The sequence below is a fragment of the Emydura macquarii genome, unplaced genomic scaffold, assembly GCF_026122565.2.
Source record: "Emydura macquarii macquarii isolate MOO-44397 ecotype Brisbane River unplaced genomic scaffold, CSIRO-AGI_Emac_v2 contig_306, whole genome shotgun sequence".
Lineage (NCBI taxonomy): Eukaryota > Metazoa > Chordata > Testudines > Chelidae > Emydura > Emydura macquarii.
The window spans coordinates 8,592,740-8,619,961 of NW_027130443.1; the positions used below are offsets into that span (position 1 = coordinate 8,592,740).

Consider the following 27,222-nt stretch of genomic DNA (forward strand, 5'->3'; position numbering starts at 1 on the left):
ACCTAGAGTTTTCAAACAACCAGAGCTCTGTAAGAACATCAGAACGGCCATGCTGGGTCAGACCAATGGTCCATCTAGCCCGGGATCCTGTCTTCCGACGGTGGCCCCTGCCAGGTGCTTCAGAGAGAACGAATAGGAGAGGTGATCATCAAGTGATCTGTCCTGTTGGCCCTTCCACCCTCTGGCAAACAGCAATCCCTGCCCATCCTGGCTAATAGCCAGTGATAGACCTGTCCTCCATGACCTTTCCGAGTTCGTTTTTTTGAACCCTGTTATAGTCTTGGCCTTCAACATCCTCTGACAAGGAGTTCCGCAGGGTGACTGTGCGTTGTGTGAAGAAATACTTCCTTTTGTTCATTTTAAACCTGTTGCCTATTTCATTTGGTGACCCCTCGTTCTTGTGTTATGAGAAGCAGTAAATAACACGTTTTTATTTACTTTCTCCACACCAGACACAATGTTATAGATCTCTATCATATCCCCCCTTAGTCCTCTCCTCTCCAAACTGACAAGTCCCAGGCTTATTAATTTCTCCTCATATGGAAGCTTTTCCATGCCCCTACTCGTTGTTGCCCTTTTCTGTACCTTTTCAATTCCAATGTATCTTTCTTGCAATGGGGTGACCAGATCTGCACCCAGTATTCAAGATGTGGGTGTACTATGGATTTATAAAGAGGCAATACGATATTTTCTGTCTTACTATCTATCCCGTTCCTAATGATTCCCAACATTGTTAGCTTTTTTGTCTGCCGCCGCACACTGAGTGGATGTTTTCAGAGAACTAGCCACAATCATTCCAAGATCTTTCTTGAGTGGTCACAGCTAATTTAGACCTTGTCGTTTTAAATTTATAGTGAGGGAACCTGTCACTAGCCTGTATTCATGCTGGATCTTGTTACAAGCTGTTTTAGAAACCCTAGGAAGGGATTGTACACCCACCTGAGCTGGAAATCACGCCTCCAACTCAAAATGTGGCTGTACGCTTAGTTTGATGCAGGCTCGGCTATAACTCACCAGGCCCCCCCACGCCGCTATGTGTCTGACAGTACAAGGGCTGTGTGGTACGGGGGGGTGTACCACCAGCTGGAGGGATGCTGCAGCCTGAGACGCTTCTCCCCCCGAGCTGTGACTCTCGTGTTAAAGGCAGTTTCTTTGCTTATATATCAGCCTTTTCTGAACTGGGATTCAGCCGCTCTCTAGGTCCCTGCCCCTTTGCAGGATAACTAGGGCCCCTCTGAAGGCAGGTGAGGTGCTGTCATGTGGCTTGATGGACAGAGGCAGGGGGCAGCAGTGGTGGGCTGTTCCCTGGCTCCCTTGTCCGTGAGGTGAGCCGTCAAATTGCTAGCTGGCTATGTGACATTAGAGAGCCCCCTGCTGCCAGCCCCACGGCTTGGCTGCAGCAGGAGGAAGTGGTATTTTACTCAGAATATCTGTGTCTGTGATATTGTAAATCCCCATTAAGGTGAAGGTTGGATTCAAACACCCACGGGCCCGGCAATGCAAATGCAGTGCGCCCATTGCATCCTTCACTCAGCCAGCTCTTGCTGAGCCCAGACACGCGCAGGACCTCGGGAAGGCTGCACTATGTATCAAAGCACAGCAGGGCAAGTCAGGGAGGGGGGGTTGGCCAGAACTCTGCAGCCCCGGGCCTTGGGAATGGAGATGGACGGACCAGATAAACCACTTCATAGAGCCACGGAGGATCTGGCTTGGGCTGCGTCCTCCAACTCCCCGGGTGCGGCTCACGGTACAATGCGCCTGCTCCGTGGATGCTGCCAAACGCGTGGGAGAACCCAAGGGATGGGCCTAGGCCTGCCTCCGAGTGAACCGTGCTGTGATCCAGTCGTAGCTAACAGTCGGCGGTACCCGTGGGTGCAGGGCATTTTTCCCCCAGAGTGGGTTAGCTTAAACCGTTCCATAGACTAATACCACTTACCAGTGCCAAGCATGGATGCAGGTTGGGTTCTAGCGCTGCTTTTTGGTGCAATCCAGCTTTGGGAGCAAAATAAAATGGTACGGGGGGGGGGGAGAGAGTCAGGGTCTCTTGGTGCAACTAACGGTTCTGCTTGGCCTGCAAGTCTGTCCGGGAGGAGGCGGAAGATCTGGGGAAGCTGCAACGAAGTATCGAGCGTTTTGAAATATTTTACTTCGCAGCCAGGAACTTCCTTTTGGCTGAGTATTTCCCCTAAACTCTGAATGTTTCTCTGGCTGTGACTCAGGAGGCAGCTCGTCCTGGGGTAGGCTGATGCAGCTGATCACCCTTCACTGAGGCTGCGCCACAGCCACTTCTCATTTTGCTCCCCTGCTTGCGTCCAGAGAGTGCAGTGAAGGCGGGGCGTGTCTGCTACGTGAAAGGCTCCTGCAAAGGGCTTGATGACTGAGCACGTAATGCATGTGGTGCTGCGGCTCTGGTAATGACCGAGATAAGAGAGCCACAGAAACTCCACCCAGGCACCACCCTTTGCGCTGTTTTTATGAACTTTGCATGTGATCATGGTCCAGTGAGTCCACCTGCCTGCCCCAGGAGGCAATTAGACTGTGATTGAGGTCTTGCACTGTAATCTATTAAGGTTGTTCCCAAAAGACTTCACTCAGCACGGGCACCGTTATCTTTGACGGCATGGATGGCGGGCACTAGCAAAGCAGTGTTTGCGGCCCATGGGAGGATGTTACTCAGCAGACCTGTTCCCCGTGCACATGGAGAACCACATCTGCTGGCTTCAGACGCTTCTTACTGCTCTCTTCCCTGATGCTGTGGAGGACTAAGCTGGATTCTCTTCTGCCTCGTGCATCAGCGACAGTATTGTTGGATAAGTTCTAGTGGCAGGGCTTCAAATGACTTGCACACAACTTCACGGTGTGTCAGATCTTGGCCAGCAGAAGCCTGTCGTGGGGATAAGGCATGAGCTTGACTCAGCCGCACTAGAGCTGCAGCAGGGAAGAGGCAAATCCCAGACATGCAAAGTTAGAGAAAGAAATCAGGACCCCACTGATCATTTCAGAAGTAAGGGGACTTTGATTTGGTGTGCCAGTAAAAATGAATTTGCCAAGTCCCAGGTAACAGTCCCCCTTGTATAAAGGCCCGTTATAAGTGTGTGCAAGCCTCGTGGACACTGCAAACCGATAGCCCTCACCCGCACGGAGTCCTGCCCCAGATCTGACCTTCCAACTCCTGGAGAACAAATTTATAGTCCCCTGACTTCATCCCCTTTTAGTCTCAACCAACCAGCCCTTCCCGCCTTTCCAGCTTCTGCCTAGTTAATGTGTGCTTCTGTTTTATTTGAATGATGAAAACCATTTTCCTCTTTAGCTTCCTGCAGCCAGCCGTGGCATCAGGGAGGACCCACCAACTGCCCCCTACCCCAAGGGGATGAATTCGAACAAACCTTCACCCAACCCGGGGCTGTTTCCACCCCCTGCCAGGAAGTTGCAGCCCCGAGCAGTGCTGGCTGGGAGAGGGTATAAATAGCAGTGCCCACTCCAGCCACTTTAAAATGGAGGAAATAGTGATGGCTTCACCTGGGTCTAGAGGAAACAGCGGCCAGGTAAAGTGCTGTTCCCCTAAGGGAGGGTCTGGGTCTCTCCTTTCTGTAACTCAAAAAAGGAAGACACCAGCTCTGCAACTGGGTTCTCTAATTCTATCCTTCCCCTTAGGGCTTTACCAAAAGGCTGTCTCGTTTCATGAAGCTACCTGTATCAGCTGTGTAATAGTCAGCCTCTTGGGTTTTCTCAATCCCAGGGGCAATTTTCTCTCTCTTTGAACCCAATGAGTTTGCAGCCCTGGCGGCTAGAACCCTCCCCCCCCCCCCACTTTAAACACTACTGTAAGAGATGTAATAATAATAAATGGGCAAAAAACACCCCCCTCCCCCCTCCCCTCCCCGCCAGCTGCCCTTTTTCACACAATTCCTTTTCAGAATCGAGTCGAAGGTGGCAGATTTCCCCTCTGGCCTCCCCGCTGTGCAGCTGGTGCGTAGGGCCAGCTTTTGGGACTCTCCTGGAGCTTGCAGTATTTGGTCTTAAAACACCAGTGCCTGGAGTCAAGCCATTATATAAGAATCTCAGCTTTCCTTTTTTTAAAAAAAAAAAAAGATGTCTCTCACCCTCACCGGTGCAGCGCCCAAATGGAGAATGTGGCCCATGCACCCCTAAAGGCTGACGCGCAGGAGGGAAATAAAAAGAACCCGACACTTTAATAAGAAGTCTCGTGATTTTTAAGCCCCTCTCATGACTTTCTGGGGGGGCCCAAGTCATGATTTTTGATTGCGGGGGGTTGACTTTGCTGGTTTGTTTCTCCTAATGCTGCTGTGTGGACGAAGGGAAATAACACACACACAAATGACAGCCCTGTAACGTGAAGGTTGAACCCCACAGGTCTGGCCAGCCCAAATTCAGTGCAATGCCAATCCTATCTTGCCCTGGTGTGCGTATTTATTGCTATATCTGTAGGGCGGATAAAATGGGGAGGGCAAACATTTTCCCAGTAAATAGAGAAATAGTTAAATTCCATCTTGATTAACTGGCCATTGCATCCCAGGTGTGATGACGGTGCCTTTATCTAGGCATTTCTAACGCATTCATCCCTGTGGCATCTCAGGCCCAGTTTAACACACATTGATTAATTCGCTGGACACACACAGCAGATGTTGCTTAGCACAACTGTCTGGACCATGGTGCTGTCGATTGGTCAGAGCTTTCATAGAGCGCTTTAAAACCACAGTACCACCTCACTTGTCCAAAGATTGTTGGGACACCCCAAATCTTTGGCTATTGAAGGATGCAGGCTCTGCAGACCTTAAAGATCAGGCTCACTTGAGCACCTGACTGCCTGCAGCTGTGCACAGTGTTGTTTGTGCGGGTGAGCACTGTTGTGGTGCTGTTTGCAAGCAGGTGAAGAACTCTTGGGCCTGGGCCGATACATTTTTATGACCGTTTTTGCAAGAGTGTTTCAAAGCCTGCTAGCTGGTTTCGCCAATGATGGGCCATTGGCTGGCTTACCTGAGGCCGGCCAGCGCCGTGGGACTTAGTTACTTCAGCTAAATTGCCTTTATCCAGAAGTACAGCCCTCACACCCACTCTTTTCTTGGGGCCAAATCAGCCCTCATCTAAACAGGTGTCACTCCCACTGACTCCAGCGTGAGATGTGTGTGTCCCTGCGGACAGAGTCTGGCCCGTGAACGTGCATAATCATTGGAATGGCTGACTGCAAATTACAGGTCCTAGGGGGTAGCAATAAGAATAAGACCAGTGACTGCCCTTCCCATCCTGGCAAGAAAGCAAGAATGTAGAGAGAGAGGATAAATGAAACTAAAATTTATTTCTAAAACCTTTGATTCCCTTAAGAGTTGTGGGAAATATTTTCCTGGGAATTTGAGTCTCTCTCTTCCCTCCAGCGGAAAAGATGCTCCCTTCCTTCCACGCTCTCTACGATCCACAGGAGGCGAGGCGGTGGACCTGTCCTCACTGGGCAGGCAAGTAACAAAGACCATCTGCAGCTTGCAATTTAGCTATGAAACTAAGTGCCACTGTCCCCAGACGGTGTTGAGAGCCTGCCCTCTGGTCAGAGACTCTCGCTGGTCTCTTCGTCGGAGCTCTCAGGCACCGACCTGGTCCTCCCCACCTGCATCTGATTGTGGTCCCCAATCTGCACCATTTGAGCATTCTGAATGATGAGGGGTTGGGGGCCTCCTGGCCCTGGCATTGTGTTTTGGTGGCTTGGTGGGAGGAAAAACTGCTGGGAAGGGGAAGGAACCGACTGGGAGGGCATGAACTGACTAGCTGGGTGAGGCTGGTACATGGCAGAGGGGACAAAGGTTGGAGGAAAGGACGGCTGTTGTGGAAGACTAGACAGAAGCTGCAGCAGAAGTTGCTGAGCTCCTGCAGGATCCAGCAGTGGTCCTGGCAAAGGCATTTGGAGTGGGTAGCCAAGCTGGGACCCCAGGCTCAGACGAGCTAAGTTCTGTTGCAGCGTCTGGAAGTGTTCCTGGTATTGCTGCAGTTTCCTCTGCTGCTCTTGCACCTGCTGTATCTGGCTCCACATGGCCTTCAGCTCATTGATCTTCCTGAGGACGAAGGTGTTCTTCACTGTCCGGGAGAACACGGGGGAGTTCTCGTCCAGAGGCACCAGCCCCATCAGCATGCGGGGGATGTCACCCTTCTTCAAGGGGTTCTCCTTGGGCACGAAAGGGATGACCGAGTTGTACTTGGGCCGTCGCTGTAGGGAGTCCATCAGGGCCGTGTTCATCTGGTGCACGCAGAAGCGGGACTGGAAGTTCTGGGTCAGCAGCAGGAGGGTGAACGCGGAGTTGTCGATGGCATCCTGGAAGCAAGTCAGCTGGCACTGCCCGGGGATGAGGAACTCCTCGCAGAACGTGGCGCCGTCGGGCACCCCCATGCTCTCCAGCATCTCCTTCACCCGGCAGGCAATGGCCACGTCTTCGCTGGCATGCAGGACAACGAAACTGAAGAACCTTCTCTCACCGCAGTCCGGCTCTGGCGTGGGGGCTGCCGCTGCGTGGGGCAGAGGGGGGCCGCCCGAGGAGGATGAGGATGCTGTATTTGTATTTTCTCTGAGGACACAGGAGTCCTCTGCCGGCACTCGGATGGAACCAGTGGCTGGCCCGGGGGTACTCAAGCGAGGGGGCTCCGTTGGTGACTCTTGTTCTGGCTTTTGGATCACGCGCTCTCCTGGCACCTGCTGGTCTGGTGTCAGCAGGGTTGGCGGGTCAGTGCATTCCACAGAACAGTGCACAGTGCTGTGAGGGGGAAGTGCGGTTTCGGGAGCTGGGAGAGATGGGGGAACAAAGTTACTGGCCTGCAGATTCTCAGATCTGTGGCTTCTTAGTTGCTCTTGAACAGGGGGCAGAGTGGGGCCACTGAACCGGCCGGTGTCCCGTGGGCCGTGGCAGACTCTCCCCCCACTGGGTTGCACAGTGTAGCTCACGGCACCCCCACAAAGCTTGCTGGGCTGTGGGTCGCGGTTACAGTGAGCTGGGCGGGTGTGAAACTCCATTGTGGGGGACTGGCTAATCTCCAAGTGACTGATGAAGGAGGCCGGGCTGCCAGAGGAACGCAGAGTCTGTGGCCCCGAGAGAACCGATCTGCTGCCGATCTGCACTGGGGGACTCCTCGCCGCTGGGCTGGCAGACGGGAAATGCCCAAGGTCGGACCTCAGTGTCTTAAATTGGCAGCCCGAATCTCTGCGGCTGAAGTCGCTCCCGCACTTTTCCATTGCCTCGGCCAAGATGCTGTTCAGTTGATCCGTCTTCGTTTCCTCGCTGGCTCTGAAGGCCGCAATGGCAGCCTTATAGGCATTGTCCCTGGCCAGGTGACCGCACAAGTTTTCCTCTCCCAGCAGCGAGTAGATCCGTGCCACGGCCAGCAGGGCATCCGCCTCCTGGTGGGGGGTCAGCAGGTCCTGGCTGCCTGCGGTACCCCACTTGCTCCTCCGGACACAGAGGGCTCCTTTGTCATCACCCAAAGCATCCAGGCACATCCTTGCATCTGCCTCTCGTCCCAACGTCAGCAGCACTATGGCTTGCAACAACTTACAGCTGCTGGTGCAGGGTCTTGTGTGCTTCAGCTTATGTTTGAGGCTAACGAGTCTCTCTCCTGGGATGCGAGATAAAATGCTGAGGAGCCCCTCAAAGGCTGGCTGGGCCTTGGCGCACTCTGCCATCTCTTCACCGGATTCTCCAGACAGTTTGCTGAAGAAGCAGGTGCTGGAAAGGGCATATTACAGCCTCTAGATGCAGGGATGGAGCAAAAGCCGGTATCCCTTTTGTATTCTGGAAAGCACCTAGCACGCTTCGGGTGCTACACAATACATAAATCCTCTCGTGCCCAAATACTTTCAGGGTCAGGGGGTAGTGCAGCCATCCTCCTCCTCTTGAGAGATCACCAGCTGGATCTGCAATAAAACAGAATGGGAAGTTACAGAAATGTGCCACGCAGACTCTGGCTGCTCCAGGCTAGGTTTCCCTAAGGTCGCAATGCTGGCGGCGTTGTGCCTACCCTATACCTTTTAAAGAACATTGCTCCTCTTTGGTATCTATGTATTCTTTGCCCTTGGCTTGGTATGATGCATCTTTACTACTCACGTTATAGCAGCTTTCTATAATACTAAGCGAAGGGCAAAGCTATCCACACTTACTATATACATTGACAGTGCACACTTTAAAATAAGCAACTCTAAATTCCGGACATATTTAGAAACATAACAATTGCTAGACTGGATCAGAACAATGGTCCCCCTCATCCAACATCCTGTCTCTGACAGTGGCCTATTCCAGTTGGAAGGTGCAAAAATCCTCTTAATGGGCACTTAGGGAATATGCTGTCCATAGGGGAAACGTCTTCCTGACCCCAGGTTTATGCCCTGAAGCGTGAAGGTTTCTCTCTCTTACATATATAAGAGCTAATGTAATTGTGGAGGTTCACATTATCCATAACCAGATCTAATCCCTCTTCTGAAACTTAAGTTCTTGGACTCACCAATGTCTTCTCACAGCAAGTTTAAATGAATGTCAGAACTCACTTTAGTAGATTAGAAAGGCCTGGATGAGTAGTGGAGGGTCAACATGTCTGTCAGTCAGGAGAAATACAGGCTATGGAAGACCAGCAACAGAGTATCTGACTCTCTAGAAAAATCTTCCAGTATTTATAGGGGCTTCAGAAAACCATGCCCCTGAAAAAAACAAACAAAACAAAAACTCCCACTGGTTTTTCTACCTCACAAAAATCCTCTGATTGCTTAATGTATGAGATCAAACATATATATATATATAAGGAAGTTGTCTTCCCTTGCTATGAAAACTTCTGGTTCACAGAAACTTCTTAAGACACAAACAAACAAGCCTACACTTTCAAAGCAGGTCCAACAAATATCCAGAACTTAGTTTCATCTGTTTAATCCTTTTCGAGTCACATCAATGTTGCATTAATTATCCAAGATTCTGTTTGCTCTCTTCATGCATTTTGCACCAGGGGAAACTATCTTTTGCATGGAGAATTGACACTTGGAGTATGTTCATGGGGCTCTATGAAATGACTTTCTAAAAAATAATCATTTGCCTCCCGAGATAGAAGCTTGGCACAGAGACGTGGCTGACCTAGCAGCTGAAGAGTGGGTAACGTTTTGGGGAAGAGGGACCTTAGATTTTAAAAGATTTGGTCTAACTTCTTAGAAACCTTTGATTAATTCTTGCCAGTGGAAACTGAGAGGTCAGTCTCCTTCCTTTCCCTTCCTCTACACCCATTACTTTACTTTTCTGTTCTTCTATGGTGTTTATTTTGTTCGTCGGTTTGTTTTCTCTCATTTTTTGGGAGGGGAGGGAATTCTTCCATAAAAACATCACTTTAAGCAAAGAAAGACGTATGCTGAGCAGGACTCTGTTGCTAATCCTTTCCCCATTCAGTCTTTCAAATCCATACAAAGTTGGGATTTTTCCTCCCCTTCTGATTCCTTTTGTTTACATTTGCAAACATACTCCAGTGGAAGCTATACAACACCAACTGGGAAGTAAAGCGGAGAGCCAGGAAACCTGCCCAGAAGTGAAGGATTGTTAAATTCTGCTCCTCCTAGGAGTCCCTTGCACGCCATCCTCCCCCACCCTCCAACTCCCCTCTGGTGTAAATGGACATATAGGTGCACTCACATCACTGGGGGGCTATGATAATTTTACATCAGCTGGGGGGGAGGGGATCTAGTCCAGACAAGTTTACAAATTGCTTCCTAGGCTATTTGGAACCAAGATTTCTCTGCTGCTGTTTATCAGTCCTGGAAAAGTCCAAAGACCAGGCTTTTCCCACTCTGCTGACCAAAGCCAGGGCATCTGACTAACTGGTGCCGAGGAAACTAAATAGGAGCCCAGGTGCGGGCCACGTTTGAAAATGCTGTCCTTGCTGTCAGGCAGGAGGGGATGAATGAAACAGGCGCCTGCTGGCTGGATCCAGCTTTTAGCTACAACCCCCCCCCCCAAAAAAAATCTGGTGCCACAGAAGTCCTGGCTCCTAGGACCTTGTTCCCCCTGCTTGGCCCCTGGCATGGGCATGTCTGTCCGTCCGTCCGTCCAGCCACCACGCCGCAGATGCGACCCGTCTTCCAGCAGCGAAGGGCGGTTACCTGAGCGGGTCCCCTGGGGTGCACTGAGCATGTGAGTCCTCGGCCGCGTAACCTGTCCAAGGCCGGATCCGCCCCCAGCCCTGCTGGCCCCCGGGGGAGCTGGCCGCGGGGAGGCGGAAGTAGCCCGGCCGGGCCCGCTCGCATGGCCCCGTCTGCGCCTGGGAGGAGGAGGAGGAGGAGCCGCGGCTCGGGGTTGCCCCGTCCCTCGCCAGCCCTGGCAGCGGGAGACGGAGCCCGCCGCGGGGGCGGGGCTGCGGTGACGTCACACGGGGGAAATAGCTACATGTCGCTACGGCGGGTTCCAAAGAGGGGGCGGGGCGGGGCGACGAGACTCGAGCCCCACTCCCCAGCCCTGGTAGAGAGAGAGAGAGAGAGTGTGTGTGTGTGGGGGGGGGGTCTGGAAGCCTCAGCCCCTGCTGGAGTGTGGGGCGGGCTGGGAGGGGGGGATCTGAGCCCCCAGCAGAAAGGAGGGGGGGGGAGACTCACCCCGCGGGGTAGGGGGGGCCTGCGGGGCTCTCACCCGCGGCAGGAGGCGGGGGTGTGGGAGAGCCCCCCCCCCACTGCAGGAGGGCGGGGTGCGGAGGGCGCTGGGGGGAATCTCGCTCCCAGCGCGGGAGGGTGCTGGGGAAATCCTCGCCCCGGCTGGGGGAGCCGTGGGGGAATCCCGCTGGCAGCTGGCGGTGAATGGACAAGGAGGAGCTCTGCCCCCCCCCGCTGGAGGAGGGGTCGGGGGGAGAATTCATAGAGGAAGCTCCGCCTCTCGTGGCTCCGAGGAGTTCAGTCCAGCGCCCTTCCACGTGCAGCCTAGGGGAAGGGGCTCGGGAGGCCCCCCGGGGGGGGGATTGCCCCTCCCCCCCCGCTCCGGCCAGAGAGCCCTGCCGGCGGGACGGGTGCGCCTTCAAATCGAATCGAATCGAATCGAATCGACTCCCAGGTGAGCCGCCCCTGCCGCGTGCCCAGCCCTGGCTAGAGGGCGCTGTTGCAATCGGTAAATCGGACCGTCTCCGGGGCCTTCGGCTGTTCGCCGCTGGCGAGCTGGGGCCGGGCAGGCGCTGGGCCATGTCTTTGCAAAGCCGGGAGAGGGGCTAACTCAACCTGCAGCCGGAGCGGTGCCTGGGGAAAGGCTCCCGGTCCCCTAGTGTCCACACAGCCTGCTGCGCTCACCGCCTCCTCCATCCTGTCCTAGACTGACCAGGGCACCGCGCACCCCAGGTGCTGGGTCAGACCCAGGGTCCATCTAGCCCAGCGTCCAGGCTGCCGCCCATGGCCAATGCCAGGTGCTTCAGAGGCACTGAATAGAAGGGGTGGTCCATCCCCTGTCCCCTCTTCCCAGCTTCTGGCCCACACAGGCTCGGGACACTTCAAAGCATGGTTTTGCATCCCTGCCCAACCTGGCTAATAGCCACTGTTGGGCCTATCCCCCATGACTGTATCTAGTTCTTCTTTGGATGCTGATTCACATCCTCTGGCAAAGAGTTCCACAGGTTGGCTGGGCGTTGTGTGAAGAAATACTTCCTTTTGTTTATTTTAAACCTCCTACCTGTCACAGGAAGGATGGATAGATAAGATAATCAAGAGGTGGGCTTTAGTCTTTATGACATTCGTTGTAGAGTTGAAGGCCAGCAGGGACCTTCCCATTATCTAGTCTGACCTGTATATCCCAGGCCACCCACCCCCAGCAGCACCTGTACACCAAACCCCACAACCAGAATTAGCCCAAAATATTGTGGTCCTCAGGGGACTAAACTATTCTGTGCCACAAGCACTGAAGGGGAAGGACCGAGGTGCATCATTAGAGTAGAAATAAATTGTGGTGTGGTTTGCAGCTGACAGACAGGGGAACTAGGGCAAAGAGATGAAGGGTGACAACGTTATTGTCATGGGCAGAGTTGGAACTGACAGGGTAGAGTGATCAGATAGCAAGTGTGAATAATCGGAATGGGGGTAATAGGCTTCTATGCAAGATACAGCCCCGAATATCAGGACTGCCCCTATAAAATCGGGCCATCTAGTCATCCTAAGTGGGGGTCCCCTGGGCAGAGAGGCAAGGGCAGAAAACACAAGAGCAGCAGAGAAGAGTATGCTTTCACTAGAAGTTGGAGGTCAAATCTAAGACATGCTGGAGCCAGGGGCACTGAAGGGCAGAAAGTGACAGAGTAGATTTTGGGAAAGAGTTCAGGAAGTGAAAGACCAAAAGTTCAGTGTTACCTAGAGAAGGTGGCTTGATTCCTTTGAAAGAACTAAAAGCAGATCTCATCCAGACTCCTATGAGGAGGAGAACAGGATGCTCTGGGTTGCTGTCTACTCTTCTAAGCAGAAGTACTTCACCTGCAGATTTAAATATGCATAGAGACGCACACACCCCTCAAACAGGTCTCTTGGTTTGAAAGCAATTGAGATTTATTTTGAAGACCTTGTTGCCATTCTCCATAAATTCAAACTCAGCACTTTGTTTTTGGAGGGACTATTGGAATAAGCATCACTTAAAAGAGTCTTAAAAGAGTCACTAGGCATTGATCACCGAGACACACCAGCACCAGTCCTTCCCACTTTATAACTCAATTAGTCCCACGACAATGGCAATGTTGAATCAATCTAAGCAACTCCTGTAAAAGCTGCCATCAGACATTTTTTTCAGTGGCAGCAGAGTGCATGGGACTTGGGGTGAATTTGACATGCACAGAATTAATATTTTGAGTGGGGATTTTCAAAAGCACTGAATAAATTGGGAGTACAAGTCCCACTAAACACTGACATTTAAAAAAATATTCCCACTCTCCAATACAGTTTCTATGCAAAAGGAGGATTTGGAAATGGTCTTGGGAAGGAGACACCCACAGCTGTTGCTGACTGTTCTGCTGAAGGTCTCAGCCCTGTAGGGAGCAGAACAGTCAGAAAAGGAGTCCGACATTACAGTGTACATATTGGACAGCTATAACAATTAAGAGGAGGAAACAGTATCAAAAGTTAAAGACGTCATCTTGTGTTAAGCTGCCCACAGCTTGGCCACATTTGGTTCTGATGCTTGACTTTTTGCAAGACAGCTGCTTTCCTCTACATCTATCAGTTAGGTGTAGCAATCCGCACAAGGAACGCCACAGACGTCACAGCTCTTAAGGCCGACACTGAGACGCTCTCCTCCTCCCCTCTCAGTACAGTGCGCTTCAGAAATAAGCAAGAGCTGCAGGTGCAGACATCTCACAGTCAAGCCACTTTGGTTAGTGAGTTTCCTGCAAGATACAGCTAGATGAGCTCACCGTACGTTAGCTCTGAGCGTGGGATAGTGGGTCAGGGATGGGTGCAGTGAGGCAATCACCCTCCCTTGGATGGGTGGGATCTGGCAGTTATATGACTAAAATCTAAATCTAATAGGGAAATTCTGTTCTTTCCAAGGAAGCTGGCTGCAATATTTGGAACTTTTCAAGGATCTTCCTTTGATTCTTCAACCACCATCTTCTCTGATGCTTTGGTCACCTCCTCTGCTGCTTTATCTGCCTCCTCCACCTTCTTCATTGTGCTTTCGTTGCCGCCTTTGGCGCATTAGGTACCTTAGCTTCCTCCTTCAATGCCGTAATCACCTCCTTCTCCGATGCCTTGGGGACTGTAGTCACCTCTTTCAGTGTAAATGATGTCATCTCTGTCATCATAACTTCTGTCGGCTCCTTTGTGGCTTCTTGGGTCACCCTGCCCGACGGAGTGAAGGGGCCCACGAGCCAGTTGAGGGGAGTGTTGTGTGCTACATACTCCAGAAGGGCATCCAGAGACTCTTGGGCCTTTGTCACGATCTCCTGGCTCTGGCTCAGGGAGCTGCTGGTGAGGTCCTGGAAGGAACCAGCTCTGGAAAAGGAAGAGTGGAGCTGCTGAATGTTGTTAAGGGTCTGCTGCACTGAGTCCTGGATGCTGCTGGGAAGGCCTTGGATGCTGGATACCAGATTCACATAGGCAGGATGCAGCTGCTGGGTGATGACGCACACCATGGCTAGAGTATGAGACTCAACCTGCTGAGAGGAGAGAAGTGGGTGAGACGGACAGTGTGAAACTAGCGGTCAGTGCATCATCCATTGGAGGAGGTTGCTGTAACTACTCCCCACTAGAGATACCTCTGGCTGGGAAGCGTCTTTAGCTGGGCTCCCTCTCGGCTCCATCCACAGCTGTTGAAGCATCTTCAGACTATCCTGAAGCTTCTGACCAACGCCCTGTTTTACGTATTTGATCTGGCAGGGAGACACGAATAATCACTGCAGATACCTCTGATCAGCAAGAAGCTCTGCAATGCCCAGCCTCTCTTACACCGTGGGGTCCCAATAAGAGGAAGCAGGCCGTGCCGCACCAAAAAGGCTGCTGCACATCAAGCAGAGACGGGCATAGGTAGACGTGCGACACATGGGGCACCCTGGGAGCAGAGCGGGTTAGCACCGGGGTGGAATGCTTCGCACAGCCAGGGAGGGAAAGGGAGTATTCTTACGAGGTTTATTGCCAGCTGGAGTTGGGAAAGATTATCCTGGGTGCTTTGCTTGATAAGCCGCAGCTTGTTCAGGGAGTGCTGGTAGGCTCGGTGGTGGACTTTGTTTGAGAGGGAACCCAGACGCACGAAGTAATTCTGCCGCTGTTTCTGCTCTTCCACCGAGGCCATGTTGAATCCCTCGACGGCTGTGGCAAGTTTAACTGAAAGGAATAATAGTATAAGAGTCATATTATCAGCGGGAAGCTATCCATCCGCCCCCAGCTATGGTCCTTTTGGGGTCATTGTGCAAGGATTGTCTACCTTGTCCCTGTGCCTCTGTTTCCTTAGCTGTAGAATAGAGATAATGAAACGGACCTCCTGTGTAAAGCACTTTGAGATCTACTGAAGGAAGAGCTAAGGATTATTATTAGTGCTCAGACATAGGTTTTGAAAGAACAGCGCCTACCTGGAGAGATCTTTGCAGCAGAATAAACCTGACGAATGCACTGATTTTTTTTTTTTTTTTGCACTGATCTCATCTTTTACCCACCACGTTCAAGACAAATAAGACAGAACAGTAGCTAGCAAACATTGGAACCTCTTCTCTGTGTTGCATGCCAGCTCATAATGGGGTGGCAAATCTAAAGCAGCCTAGTTATCCCAAGGCAGGAGAAGGCCCCTGCAAACAAGCAGAAGCAAGTGTCTGAGCTCAGGTGGAGAAGAAGGGACTGCATTTTCTGTTGCTAGTGCATGCTGTAGAATGGCTAAGCACTTTCTCACCCAGTTCCTCATTGGTCATGGGGAGGTAATGATCCAACAGCTCCTCTGATTTCTCCAGCACAGCATCCACTCCACTCGCCACCATCTGGCCTGCTTCCTTTGCTTTATTTACGCTGTTGGTCACCACGAAACTGGTCACCATGAAACTGGTCATCTCCACGCTATCCTGGATGGTCTCTCTGCTCTGCCCTACAGCTGTATTCACTTTGCTGGTCACTCTGTCCTTTGCACCACAGGCAGCTTCCTTGGCAGTGTTGACGGTGGAGGACACTACTGATTTGGTCAGCTCAACGCTGTCCTGGACAGCCCCTCTGGTCAGGTCCACTGCTTCAGCCACTCTGCTGGCCACCGCATCTTTGGCTGCCTCCACAGCCGTCATCACTGTGGTAGACACCATCTGCTTGGTGTCTGAAATGACCTAAAGGGGCGAGGCAGAGGAAAGATTTTTTGACACCAACTCAGAGACTGAGATGGTTTTCGCCAGTGGGGCGATACCAGATACCCCTTGCTCCCCAAGCGCCCCCTTCTCTAGATATCTATTTCCATGGCTAGGTAATGTCATCCATTAGTTCCCAAAGCTGTAGGGCCAGATTCTCAGGCAGCATGAGTTGGTGTAGCTCCATTGACATCAGCGCCTCTGACACAAGCTGACGATCTGGGCCTTAGCCTGTCTGTCAGTGGGCAGCTCCCAAACAGCTTTCCTAGCCCAAACACCTGCAAGGCAAATGGCTCTTGAATCAGAGTTCACATTGCTCAGTCTCTCCCTGTATGCTGAGCACTGCAACCCATCTGTTTCCCTCTGGCAGGCCTATGCCTCCCCATCCATAGAACTGGTCCTCGAGCAAGTCGTTGCGTCCCTCCTGGGGGAGGATGCTGGATGCAGAGCCGCTTACCTTCTCCGTTGGTTGCTGAAGGAAGGGCAGATGCTCCTCCAGTTTGTCTAGTCCCTTGCAGGCATACTCATTTACTGATGCGACTAGAGAGAGGGAGATGCACAGACTTAGTCTTCTGAATCTCTTTCAGTTTGACCCAGACCCGCAGTGGCAAAGCCGGGCAGGGGCCAGCACAGCCAAGATAAGAGCTTCACCAAGGCCATGAGGTTAAAGCCAGTGAGGCCCGTGTGGCACTATGCTGGAGAAGAGTGTGTATTGCTGCAAGGCGTGAACAGGGCTATCAGCTGGACTGGTTCCAGTAGCCTGTGGTCATGCCCTTTGGGAACCTGACCCCCTGTAATGGCAGTCGCTCGCTCCAGAGCCTAGCACACTTCTCCATCGGAAGGGGGTATCTTTATCAGCTGCAGACACGTGGGAGCCAGAGTATAGGAGATATTAGTGGACGATGAAGGGATCCAGTCTAGGCCTCTTGCAGAACGTTGGAGGCTAGAAAGAAAGTCTTAGGCTATGGGGCAAAAAAGACCATCCCTGACAGGGGTTTGTCCAACCTGTTCTTAAAAACCTCCTGTGAGGAGGATTCCACCACCTCCCTTGGAAACCTATTCCAGAACTTCACTACCTTTAGAGTTAGAACATTTTTCCTAACATCAAACCTAAATCTCCCTTGCTGCAGATTAAGCCCATTACTTATTGTCCTACCTTCAGTGGACACGGAGAACAATTGATCACCATCCTCTTTATATAACAGAAGTCTTGTGAGTTTCCCCTCTCAGTCTTCTTTTCTCAAGACTAAACATGCCCAGTTTTTTTTAACCTTTTCTCATAGGTCGGGTTTTCTAAGCCTTTGATCTTTTTTTTTTTTTTTTTTTTTTTTGCGCTCCCCTCTGGATTCTTTCCCGTTTGTCCTCATTTTTCCTGAAGTGTGGCACGCAGAATTGGACACAGTACTCCACCAGAGACTTCACCAGTGCCGGGTACAGCAACACAGTTACTTCCCAGGTCTTACATTTGACACTCCTATTAATACACCCCAGCATGTCGTTAGTCATTTTCACAACTTCAGCACACCACTGAGTCACATTCAATTTGTGATCCACTATTCCCCTCAGATCCTTTTCAGCAGTGCTACTGCCTAGCCAGTTATCCCCCATTTTGTAGTTGTGCATTTGAGTTTCCTTCTTAAGGACTTTGCACTGGTCTTTATTGAATTTCATCTTGTTGATTTCAGGCCAATTCTCTAATTTGTCAAGGTTGTTTTAAATTCCACTCCTGCCTTCCAAAGTGCTTGCAACCCCTCCCAGCTTGGTGTCGTCCACACATTTTATAAGCATAATCTCCATTATCCAAGTCACTAACAACAATATTGAGTAGTATTGGACCCAGCACTGACCACTAGATATGCTCTCCCAGGTTGAGAGCAAACCACTGATAACTACTCTTTGAGTATGGCCTTTCAACAAGTTCTGCACCCACCTTTTAAGAATTTCATCTAGACCACAGTTTCCTACTTTGCTTATGGGAATGCAATGTGAGAGTGTGTCAAAAGCCTTACTAGAAATCAAGATATGTCATGCCTACAGCATCTCGCCATCCACTGGGCCAGTAACCCTGCCAAGGAAGGAAATTAGGTTGGTTTGGCATGATTTGTTCTTCACAAATCCTTGTTGGCTATTCCTTATAATATCCCTGCGTGACTTGGAAATGACTCAGATGCTATCTGAGGAGCAGTCGGAAGGTGTTAAACCCAAAGCTGGTTTTTTTCCTCTTCCTGCCCCATATCAGGCATCACAAACAGACCGTAACCATATAGCTAATACTCCCAGCAACGGGGGAGTTCACCCCATGGGACTAAAGATGGGAGAATGAGAAAGCTAGCTAATGTTGCTCTCATGTTAAACAAGACTTCCTTACAGGTCTGTGTCCCGAGCCCTCCCGAGTCTGCTGCCATGACAGTCTAGTTGGAGATGTCCAGGAGGATTCTCCCACCCCCTGCAAGGAAGGAATCGCCTATCTCGGTGTTTACTCACTCTGAGGTTCAAGATGGCTTAGAATTGGCTGCGCACCACCAACCGCGCTGCCCACCGCAACGGCAGCCATGGTCTCCGCCACGCTGCAGACGTTGCTGACATACGGATGTGTCCCCTTTGTGTAGCTGTAAGCAGAGGAGACCAGGTTGTAGGCAGAGTTGATAAAGGGCAAACTGGCCACCCTGTTCACTACATTCTGAGCAAGGGAAAGAAGAAATGACATTAGTGGCAGATCCTCTGGCTGGTGGGTCAATATAAACTGTAGTCTGAGCCGGGCGTATTCCCAGAACGGCCCATTATAGAATCGACTCCGTCTTCTTTCTGCTCAAGTGCAGTGACAGAGAGGTGAAGGGACTTTCTCAAGGCCACACCATGAGTCAGTGGCAGAGCTGGGATTAGAAGTCAGGACTGTGCTGCTTGTCAGTCCCGTACAGGTTTAGCATCACCCTACCTGGATTTAGCACTGGAACCCCAGGCAGATCATTTTATCAAATTTCAGTCTTATGGAACTCCACCCACACGTGAAGTTACCACCCTCTCCCAAGCAAGAGGAAACTGCATTCTCCGTTTCAAACTAAGGACTCCGAGCAGTCTGTGTGGCTGGATACCTCTCTTGCCTAGATTTTGGGATGCTGGCTTGAAGCACCTGTTGGCAGGTGAACTGACAATTACACTTTATAGCACTAGCTGCCCTGGATTTACCTACCGCTTGCTGCTCTTCCTCAGCCTTTGAAGGACCGGTATTTGTAGCCTTATTTTCAGATGCCATAGTCAAGTCGGATGCAACTGAAAGGAGAGAAACAGAATAGTTACAACATTATGAGTTAGCCTTCTGATATTACTAGTAACAGTTGGTGGAAAGTATAGTGCCATGTGCACTTGGATTATTATCTACCACATCTTGGGAATTTCAGAGATCCTCTTTTTAATCCTTACAAGAAGAATGTGAAGATATTCGAATAGCTCCGTCTAGTCATAGAGATTTCATGAGTTAATGTGAATCTTTACCAAGGATCAAAATGTGCAAGGAGAAGGGAGGCAATGTCATTCAACCCAACCTACTTCCACAGTCCCAAGCCAACTGGATGTTCCTACTGAAATAATCAGCACTGAAATAGCATGGATACATTCATTTCTTAAGACTTCAGAGTTAGCACCCCAGTGAGATGAACTGGGGCAATTCTTACCCATATTAGGCCTGCTATATTGGTCTAGAAGACGCAGACACCCCTTTTTCAGTTTCACATTCTGAATGTCCTCTTTGCAGGCATAAGGGCTAGGAAGCTTGAATGAAAGTTTGCACCTCCAGAAGATGATGGCTTGTGTCACTGCATGTTGTCCATCATCTTACTATAATTAAGCTTGGATTTGTATGCTTTTGTAATTTCGATGGATAATATCGATATTTATTTTTAAGCTTTTTAATTTTTATCAATTTAAATTTTCACAGTTGTGGGAAATTAGGGGGAGGTCAGACAATAATTATGTAATGACAGCAGACACAGGTTGAAAAAGTTAAAGTTTTATAACCGTTAAAACACAGACTGACAACGTCACATGTCAAAATACACAAAGTGAATATCCTTAAATCAAACTAATAAGTTCTCAAGCAGCTTTTTACAGCCTAGCTGTAAATTTTTATTATCATCAATGGAAATATGTTTTCATGGCTTTTCATCTGTATGGTGAAATTGATGTTTATTGACATTTACTGATAAGAATCTAATCCTTCCAAGCCTAACTGTAATAGAGGGAATTACCGCTCCAATGTGTCATCTTGACAGTGACTATCACAAGAGAGAAAAAATGCTTAGCCGTGCAATGAGGGGAAGTCAGGGTTTCAGAGTTCTAATTTTAGAATTATATAATGACTCAAATTATATAATGACAATGGTGTTTAAAGATCTATTTTTTAAAAACTTGCTTAACAGCTTTGAAAAACTCAGATTTCCTCTCTCTCCCCCCCCCCTCCCCCCCCCAATTCTGATATTAGGATGGGTTTCCCCATGTTTCAGTCTCTTTCCCAACAGGATGAGGAGTCTCTGAGATCGCCCTGGCAAAATGTTAACTCCCATGAGAAAGATGCACAAGGGTCAGTCACTGAACAGAGATGTTGAAACAGTGGCAGGCACTTCCACCACTAACAATATTATGCACTATTTAACAGTTACAGCCATGTTTCTTTCAAGGCTCATTCTACACAGTTCTCTGCAATGCCGCTGACCTTGGAGTCTCTCACACTGTAGCTCTGCCTACACGAGGGAAGCTTTATTACCTTTCCTGTCTCTGCTAACACAAATTTCGCTCCATCAGCAATAGCAACTTTGGAAATCTTAGAACTTTTGGGGAAGATTGGAAAGGGAGGGGGTATATCCTGCTGCCTTGACTTGCTGGCTGGTTCAGGTAATTTATTTTGTCTGTGGGTGTTGCTATGCCGCTGGATTCCTAATCCTATTGAATTGTTAGTGTGTTGCAGTAGCAGCTAGAAGCCCCCTACCCTACAGATTAGACAGATGGTCCCTGCCCTGAAGAGCTTACAGTCAAATTTAGGGCAAGATGCAACACTGGATGTAAGCAGTAGGAAGAAGCTGAGGGAAGGAGGACAAGGGAATCACTGAGAAGAGCATGTGTTAGGAAAGGCTAGCTATGCGCACAGCTGGGGCAATTTAAGAAAGATACAAGATACTGTAGAATCTCTGAGTTATGAACACTAGAGTTACGAACTGACCCGTTAACCACACACCTCATTTGGAACCGGAAGTACACAATCAGGCAGCAGAAACACATACAAATACTGTACAGCACTGTACTGTGTTAAACGTAAACAACTACAAAATAAAGGGAATAAGAAATAAAGGGAAAGTTTAAAAAAAATGATTTGACAAGGTAAGGAAACTGTTTCTGTGCTTGTTTAATTTAAATTAAGATGGTTAAAAGCAGCATTTTTCTTCTGCATATTAAAGTTTCAAAGTTGTATTAAGTCAGTGTTCAGCTGTAAACTTTTGAAAGAACCACCATAATGTTTTGTTCAGTTACGAACAACCTCCATTCCCGAGGTGTGTGTAACTCTGTGTGTGTAACACACACCTCGGGAAAGGAGGTTGTTTGTAACTCTGAGGTGCTACTGTGCCAGCCAGCTACCCAGTTGTTATTGGCTGAAATTTCACGGCAAGCACTGCAGCAGTGTCTAACCAACTATCAGCACATCGAGGCCCCAAGTCAGGGGAGTACGTAAGCACATGCAGCAAACTAAGCTCATCCTTAAGTCCCACTGAATCCCCATGAACTTAAGTGCTGCCCTGAGCTGGGGCCCTAGAACTTGTGGACTGGGCTTTCGCGGGGCAGGGGCTGTGGTATTTAAGTCTAACAGACATAGTGTGGATGGGCTTCTGGGCTGCCCTGGCATTTTTAACTCTGCACCAGACAGACTTGCTCTGAGCCGAGTTACAGGACACGGCGCAGTCTTTGGGATGGAGACTGTGTTTTGTGTACATACAGACCCTAGCAGAATGGGGCCTTGATCCTGAATGGGGCCCGGTTAGGCCCCACCGCTGTACAAATAATAAGAATGTTAACACGGGTGGCAGCATCGCCCCACCCAGCTCTTCTTGGTACACCCTGTGGGGCTTTCAATCTATGTGGGTAAAGCACCTAGCTATGTCCCTGACCCCAGGCCTTCTGGGGGGCGTGTCCCATGGGTCTTTGTGCCACACTGACCTGGGCCACTCTCGGGTGCTTTCCCAGTGAACTGTGGGAGAACGGGTCTGTCCTTCTGGGCACGCGGGGGGGAATGGTGGGAAAGCGCTGGAGGACTGTCGGCACTCATGTGGTTTAGTGTATGACCTCGCTGCAAAGTGAGTCGATACCTGCCCCAGTGAAAGCAGCACCCGGCCTCTAACCCACACCCCAGCCGGGCCAGCTTGAAATCCCCACCCCACTCGGAGGAGAGGATTGTGTGTGGACGGGAGGTGGATTAGGGGCAACACCCGGGTGAGAACCCAGGTTAACTCTGCTATGAAGATAAACCTCAGTGGTAGGAAGCTTGGCAAAATTTGTAGAAAGCTTCCCCGATGTAAGCAGTGCCTGGGAGTGGTGGAGGCCTAGAACCAGGAGTGGATAGGCGGCTCCGAGGACACTCTAGCACAGTGGTTCTTAACCTTTCCAAACTACTGTACCCCTGAAGCCTGAGTCCCACCCCCACGGGGCTGAGGCATGTAACTTAGTTTCATGGCGCCCCTGTGGCTCCAAGCAATTGCCTTTCTTGCCACCCCCAATACCAGCTCTGCACTTGCGACCCCTCTAAAACCCCAGGTTAAGAAACACTGCTCTAGCAGCTCCTCTTTCACTTTCAGGAGGTTGTTTTGGTGTCAAAGGCTAGGCTGAGTCAGCCTGTGGGCAACATTTGTCACGAGGGATTTCCCACCATCACCCCACAGAGCGCACAGCTGATCCAACACCACATGGGGCAGCTCCTGCCTACAACTCGTTTTAGTTTCCAGCCTGAAAAGGCACGTTGCTTTTGCAGTATATCTTGCTGGCCTGGGAGTCAGGGTTAATCTGGATTTAAAGCCTCACCACCGCAAGATTGTCTCCTAAATAGCATGTCAACGAGTGGTAAGAGAACACTTCACTCCCTGGGCGGTCTGAGAAAAACCAAGGGCCTGACTGTCTTCTCACTCTTGCTGGTGGAAATCAGGGTCAGGTCCTTCTGAGCCAAAGGAGATCTGCTGGTGTTAAACTAGTATGAGATTGGAGTCAGGCCTGAGACACTACAGGCCTGTTTTCGGTACAGTTTTCAGTATGTGAGTGACACAATGCTTGGGGCGTGATCGTGTTAAAACACGGTTTGCACATGCCTGCGTAGGTGGGACCAGCACTTGTTACAGTGCCAGTATCTGCAGTATAGGCAGGCCCTTATAATCCTGGGGCCTGATTTTTCAGAGGTGCTGAGCCGCCCCACTATCTCATTGACATCGGTGAAGGTTGTGGGTGCTTAGCACCTCGGGGGGGAGGGGAGAAGTAGGCCCTGGTGTCTCAAGACCTTTTTTTTTTTTTTTTTGGTTGTATAGCTCAGTCGTGCGCAGTGATTGAAACTTCCATCTGGATGTGGAGGCCAGAAAACCGTTCACCCCTTTGAAATGACTTACTGTTGCAACAAAAGCGTTTGATCGTAGCGGGAGGAGGGCCTCTTTAAGACAGGCCAGTCTGCCCCTGTGGAATACTCCAGCAGGCTTTCCCAATTCAGCACATTCTGGATGTTGCTGTCTGCAGAGCATCTGCCAGATGTTTGCTCTAGAGCACACGAGGTTCTGCTTATCAAGGTAAGGAGTAAGCTGCGTCCATTGCTTTATCAGCCTGAATGTGAATTGCGTGTGTGAGCCAAGGGACGGCTTGAATGCAAAGTAGTTTTTACCTACATGTGGAAACAGGCTCCGCTCCTGTCTGCTGTTGGTTATGTCAGCCTTATTTGCTATATTCTTATGCAAATAGAAATCTGGGATCTCATTAGTCCGGATATCTGCTTCCCTCTTTCATGTAATCTTTGAAGTCCCGCTCTCGGCCAACTGGCAAGGACTGTTTATTGATCAATATGAATATGAAAGTAGGCAGACTGGATAATTAATGACTCTTCTGTGAGAGCTGTGAGTGACAGCTAGCATTAATAGTTTGGATGGGAGGGGGGAAAAACTAGAAAGAATGAGAGTGGGTGTGTTGTCCTGTGTTTAGAGCACCTGATTCTGTCAGGCGACTTAGGTTCCCAGCCTAGTTCTGCCACTGGCTTGCTGGGCGCCTATAAACAACTCTGTGCCTCTGTCTGGAACATGGGGATAACACCACTTCACAACTAGAGGAGCTGATTGTAAAGTGCGTTGCAGTCAGAGGAAGAGGCATCATGACCAACATTTTCAGGAGTGGCCAGTGATTTGGGGTTCCCAACTTGAGACACCTTGGGCCTTGGTTTCAGAATTGCTTGGAGATATGGGTCCACACTTTCTCTGAAGCTCAGATCCAAGGAGTCTTGCCCCAAAATTGATGCTCCCACAACACCAACACAAAGCATAAACTTCACTGGCTATCTTTGAAAATGTTTGGCGGAGGAATTTTGTAACATGGTATGAGCCTGGGCATGTATGATGTAAAATACCCATATTGGTTGAGTTTAAAGTCATTCTGTGTTCTGGGCTTCTCATTGCATCTGTCTACTGTCTATCTTGTTTAGTCTGAAATCTTTTAGGTCAGGGACTCTATTGGTATCTTGTTCAGCACAGCGCATGTTGTCAGTGCTTAATAATTAGCATAGCTGGATTCCCGGTTAGGCTTCTAGCAGAGTCTTGTGTCATCAGTTGCTTTTCCTTCCTTTGGAAGGTAGAGCCTAAAGCACCAACTCTAGGCATATACAGCTACCACCATCTTTCAGGTCCTACTATTATCCTACTGCAGATTTTCTAGACTTTCTTTCTAGATTAGCAGATTCTCAACAGTGAGCCTATTAAACTTTGCTTGGCTGCAGTTTACATCTGCCTGGAGAAAGGTATTCTTGAGGAGGAAATAAATAAAGTCCCCCCCCTCCCCCCTCCACTTAAATCATGAACTACTTAATGTCTTTTTTATGCCTATGCTCAATGGCCACTACTGCAGAAAAGTTACAGGCAGGTCTCAAGGTCTTGAAAACTGGAGAAAGACCCTAAACTCATCAGTTTTTCTTAGGTATTACATTGCTGCCTCCCTTGTATAGCCACGAAGTCTGTGTTAACATTAGACGTAAACAGAACTCGGTAAATCAGTATTTTGCCTGTAGGCTACTTCATAAGAGATTAACCCTCCTATGGATTGCCTCCCAGCCCCCCATCATTTGGTTCTCAAAGTATTTTCTTCTGCAGACTGCTGTGGCCCATGGTTCAAGAACTGCAGCACTAAGCAATGACACCAAGAATTAATCGAGTTTTCAGGAGCATCTTCACTAGCAGTAACAGGCTTCTGAAAAGCCCATGCCACTTCTAATTTCTCTTACGGTAGCATCCAAAATATAGCAGGCAGTGTACAGACAGACATAGGAAGATGGGTCTGCCCTCGAAGAGTTTATAATCTAGGAAGACCAAAAACAAAACAAACAAACTGCACAGAAGGTAGGAATTCAGAAGGATACCAATTATTTGTGTGTGTGTGAGAGAGAGAGAGAAAGAGATTGGCAGGTCTTTTTAGCTCTGATCTCCCCACGGGTCTTAACCTGTCTCATACACACAGAGATACATGGGGAAAGGATGAGAAAAGGGTAGCCTTTAACTGGGTACTTCTCAACTCTGCTGCCCTCTCAGTTTGGAGATGGTCTTGGAGAAGCCAGGGATAAAAGGTCAAAACAGGAGCCTGATTTTTCCTTGGCCCTGTGCTTTGGGTAGTTTATTTACAGCAGTGCAAAGTGAGTGAAAAAGACAGACATTCTGAGTTGGTAGCATTTCACACCCACGTTACACTGGTGGAAATAGCTACACCAGGTGCAGGGCAACAGAGAATCAGGCCCCAAATCTCTAGATCCTCGGCTTCAAAGCCGGAGCAATGACCCACTGAGCAGAGAGACAGTTTGAGCCTCAAACTTGGAGAGAGCTGTCTGATCTCCCTCCTAGCTGCTGTGGAAACCAGCCTGCGTTTGTTCCAAAGATCCGAAGCACTGAATTGGGGTTTAGAGCTAGCCTGAAAGTTTACATGCACACGTATATCAAAGTCTCTACAACACTTCAACTGCAGCCCCGGCTTACCTGGTCTTTGGTCTTCCGCTCCCTCTGGCTCCTCCTGAGTCCTACCACCTATGCAACTGGTAAACTTCGGTCGGCTTCTATATAGGGACTGCCAGGCACATGACAGACAGCTGAAGGAAAGCAATCAAGGAGTGGCATTCTCCACCCTGGCCAATCAAAAGTGGCATGGGGAGGAGGAGAGGGGGACAGGTGGGGCTAGAATGTTGTAAACTGGAGCAGAGGGAAGTGGCAACACAAGATTCCAGAGAATCCCGAGGGGTCAAAGGCTGCTCAGTCACTGGGCCTGGATGAGCGGGGAGATTTCTCCAGCTGTGCAGAAGTGGGACGTAGGGGGCTCCTGTGGGGCGGCCTAGCCCAGCCCAGCCCAGCCCAATGATTCAGGGCTGCTGTTCCCTGCTTATCTGAACAAAGGGGGTGAATTGCGAAAATTACTGGTTGATTCTTTATCAGCCTGTCTGGTGGGCATGAGTTGTGGGTGGCTGCTGCTGGCATGTCCTGAGTTAGGAGCTAGCCAGGAAGAGCCTCCCCCTCCCCCCCAAAGTATTGTGGGGATTCGAAGCACAAGCTCCCATTAGAGCAGGGGGTTCAGGGGCGATTTGGGGGGCAAGCCCTGCAGGAACTGCATTGATTCAAGGGGCAGGTCTATCATGCATCATGGGAAGTGGGAGTGAATTCCTGGGCCCCCCAGGGCTAGGGGACACGACGGCGCGTCGGTGTTCACTCCCCAGGCGTTGGGGACAGGGCCCCCACATAGCGGGGAAAAAGAGTACACTTTACCAGGGCCCGAAGGCCCTGGGGGCCTGGCCCAGGCTGCAACCCCCATTACCCCCATTTACAGGAGGAGGCCCGTGTTAAAAGTTTGTAGTGGGCCCGAAAAAATTATGCTTGGGCCCTGGTTGGGGGCACTGTGGCAATTTGGTGTGCACATTCACAGTGCTTGTGATGTATTCCTCATTGGAGATGCTTCTGGGACCCTGAGTCCTTCTGCCCCCAGCTGATTGGCATAGGGTGGTACTGGTGCAATTCCCAGCTCGCCTTACCTCTTTCCTCTGTCCACTGCTGAACTATCGGAATTAGCTTCACCCCCATGAAACCCACCCTGTCTACAACCTCCCGCACACTGCCTTCTCCACCCCCATGAACTCCCATTGCTTAAATCCCTGAGCCGCCACACACTGCATCTCATTTCCATGCCACCCCA

At 50.1% G+C, this 27,222-nt stretch overlaps 3 protein-coding genes across 4 annotated transcripts in view; 1 reads left to right on the forward strand and 2 right to left on the reverse strand.

The window, feature by feature from the left end:
- Positions 1–5,298: 5,298 nt before the first annotated feature.
- On the reverse strand, positions 5,299–10,257 carry TICAM1 (TIR domain containing adaptor molecule 1). Its single transcript, XM_067554583.1, has 2 exons — positions 10,124–10,257; positions 5,299–7,909 (listed from the first exon to the last, which is right to left on the reverse strand). Exon 2 carries the CDS (start codon positions 7,676–7,678, stop codon positions 5,561–5,563), a length of 2,118 nt encoding a protein of 705 aa, XP_067410684.1. The 5' UTR covers positions 7,679–7,909; positions 10,124–10,257; the 3' UTR covers positions 5,299–5,560.
- Positions 10,258–12,198: 1,941 nt separating this feature from the next.
- On the reverse strand, positions 12,199–26,054 carry LOC137162399 (perilipin-3-like). Its single transcript, XM_067562183.1, has 8 exons — positions 26,022–26,054; positions 18,974–19,053; positions 18,268–18,463; positions 16,133–16,323; positions 15,348–15,765; positions 14,589–14,788; positions 14,224–14,337; positions 12,199–14,124 (listed from the first exon to the last, which is right to left on the reverse strand). Exons 2-8 carry the CDS (start codon positions 19,034–19,036, stop codon positions 13,633–13,635), a joined length of 1,674 nt encoding a protein of 557 aa, XP_067418284.1. The 5' UTR covers positions 19,037–19,053; positions 26,022–26,054; the 3' UTR covers positions 12,199–13,632.
- UHRF1 (ubiquitin like with PHD and ring finger domains 1) overlaps positions 23,555–27,222 on the forward strand; it is a 63,588-nt gene continuing 59,920 nt past the window's right edge. For both annotated transcript variants that reach the window (XM_067558446.1, XM_067558454.1), the window contains exon 1: positions 23,555–23,588. The gene's annotated coding sequence lies outside the window, so the exon portion shown is untranslated. The remainder of the gene's footprint in view (positions 23,589–27,222) is intronic.

Bases quoted from the DNA above. Each gene is read 5' to 3' on its own strand.
- TICAM1 (XM_067554583.1), bottom strand. From the start codon at position 7,678: ATGGCAGAGTGCGCCAAGGCCCAGCCAGCCTTTGAGGGGCTCCTCAGC.
- LOC137162399 (XM_067562183.1), bottom strand. From the start codon at position 19,036: ATGGCATCTGAAAATAAGGCTACAAATACCGGTCCTTCAAAGGCTGAG. The intron at 18,464-18,973 runs GTAGGTAAATCC...TCCCTTGCTCAG, and splicing joins CTGAGGAAGAGCAGCAAGCG to AATGTAGTGAACAGGGTGGC. The intron at 14,789-15,347 runs GTGAGAAAGTGC...TATTCCTTTCAG, and splicing joins CATGACCAATGAGGAACTGG to TTAAACTTGCCACAGCCGTC.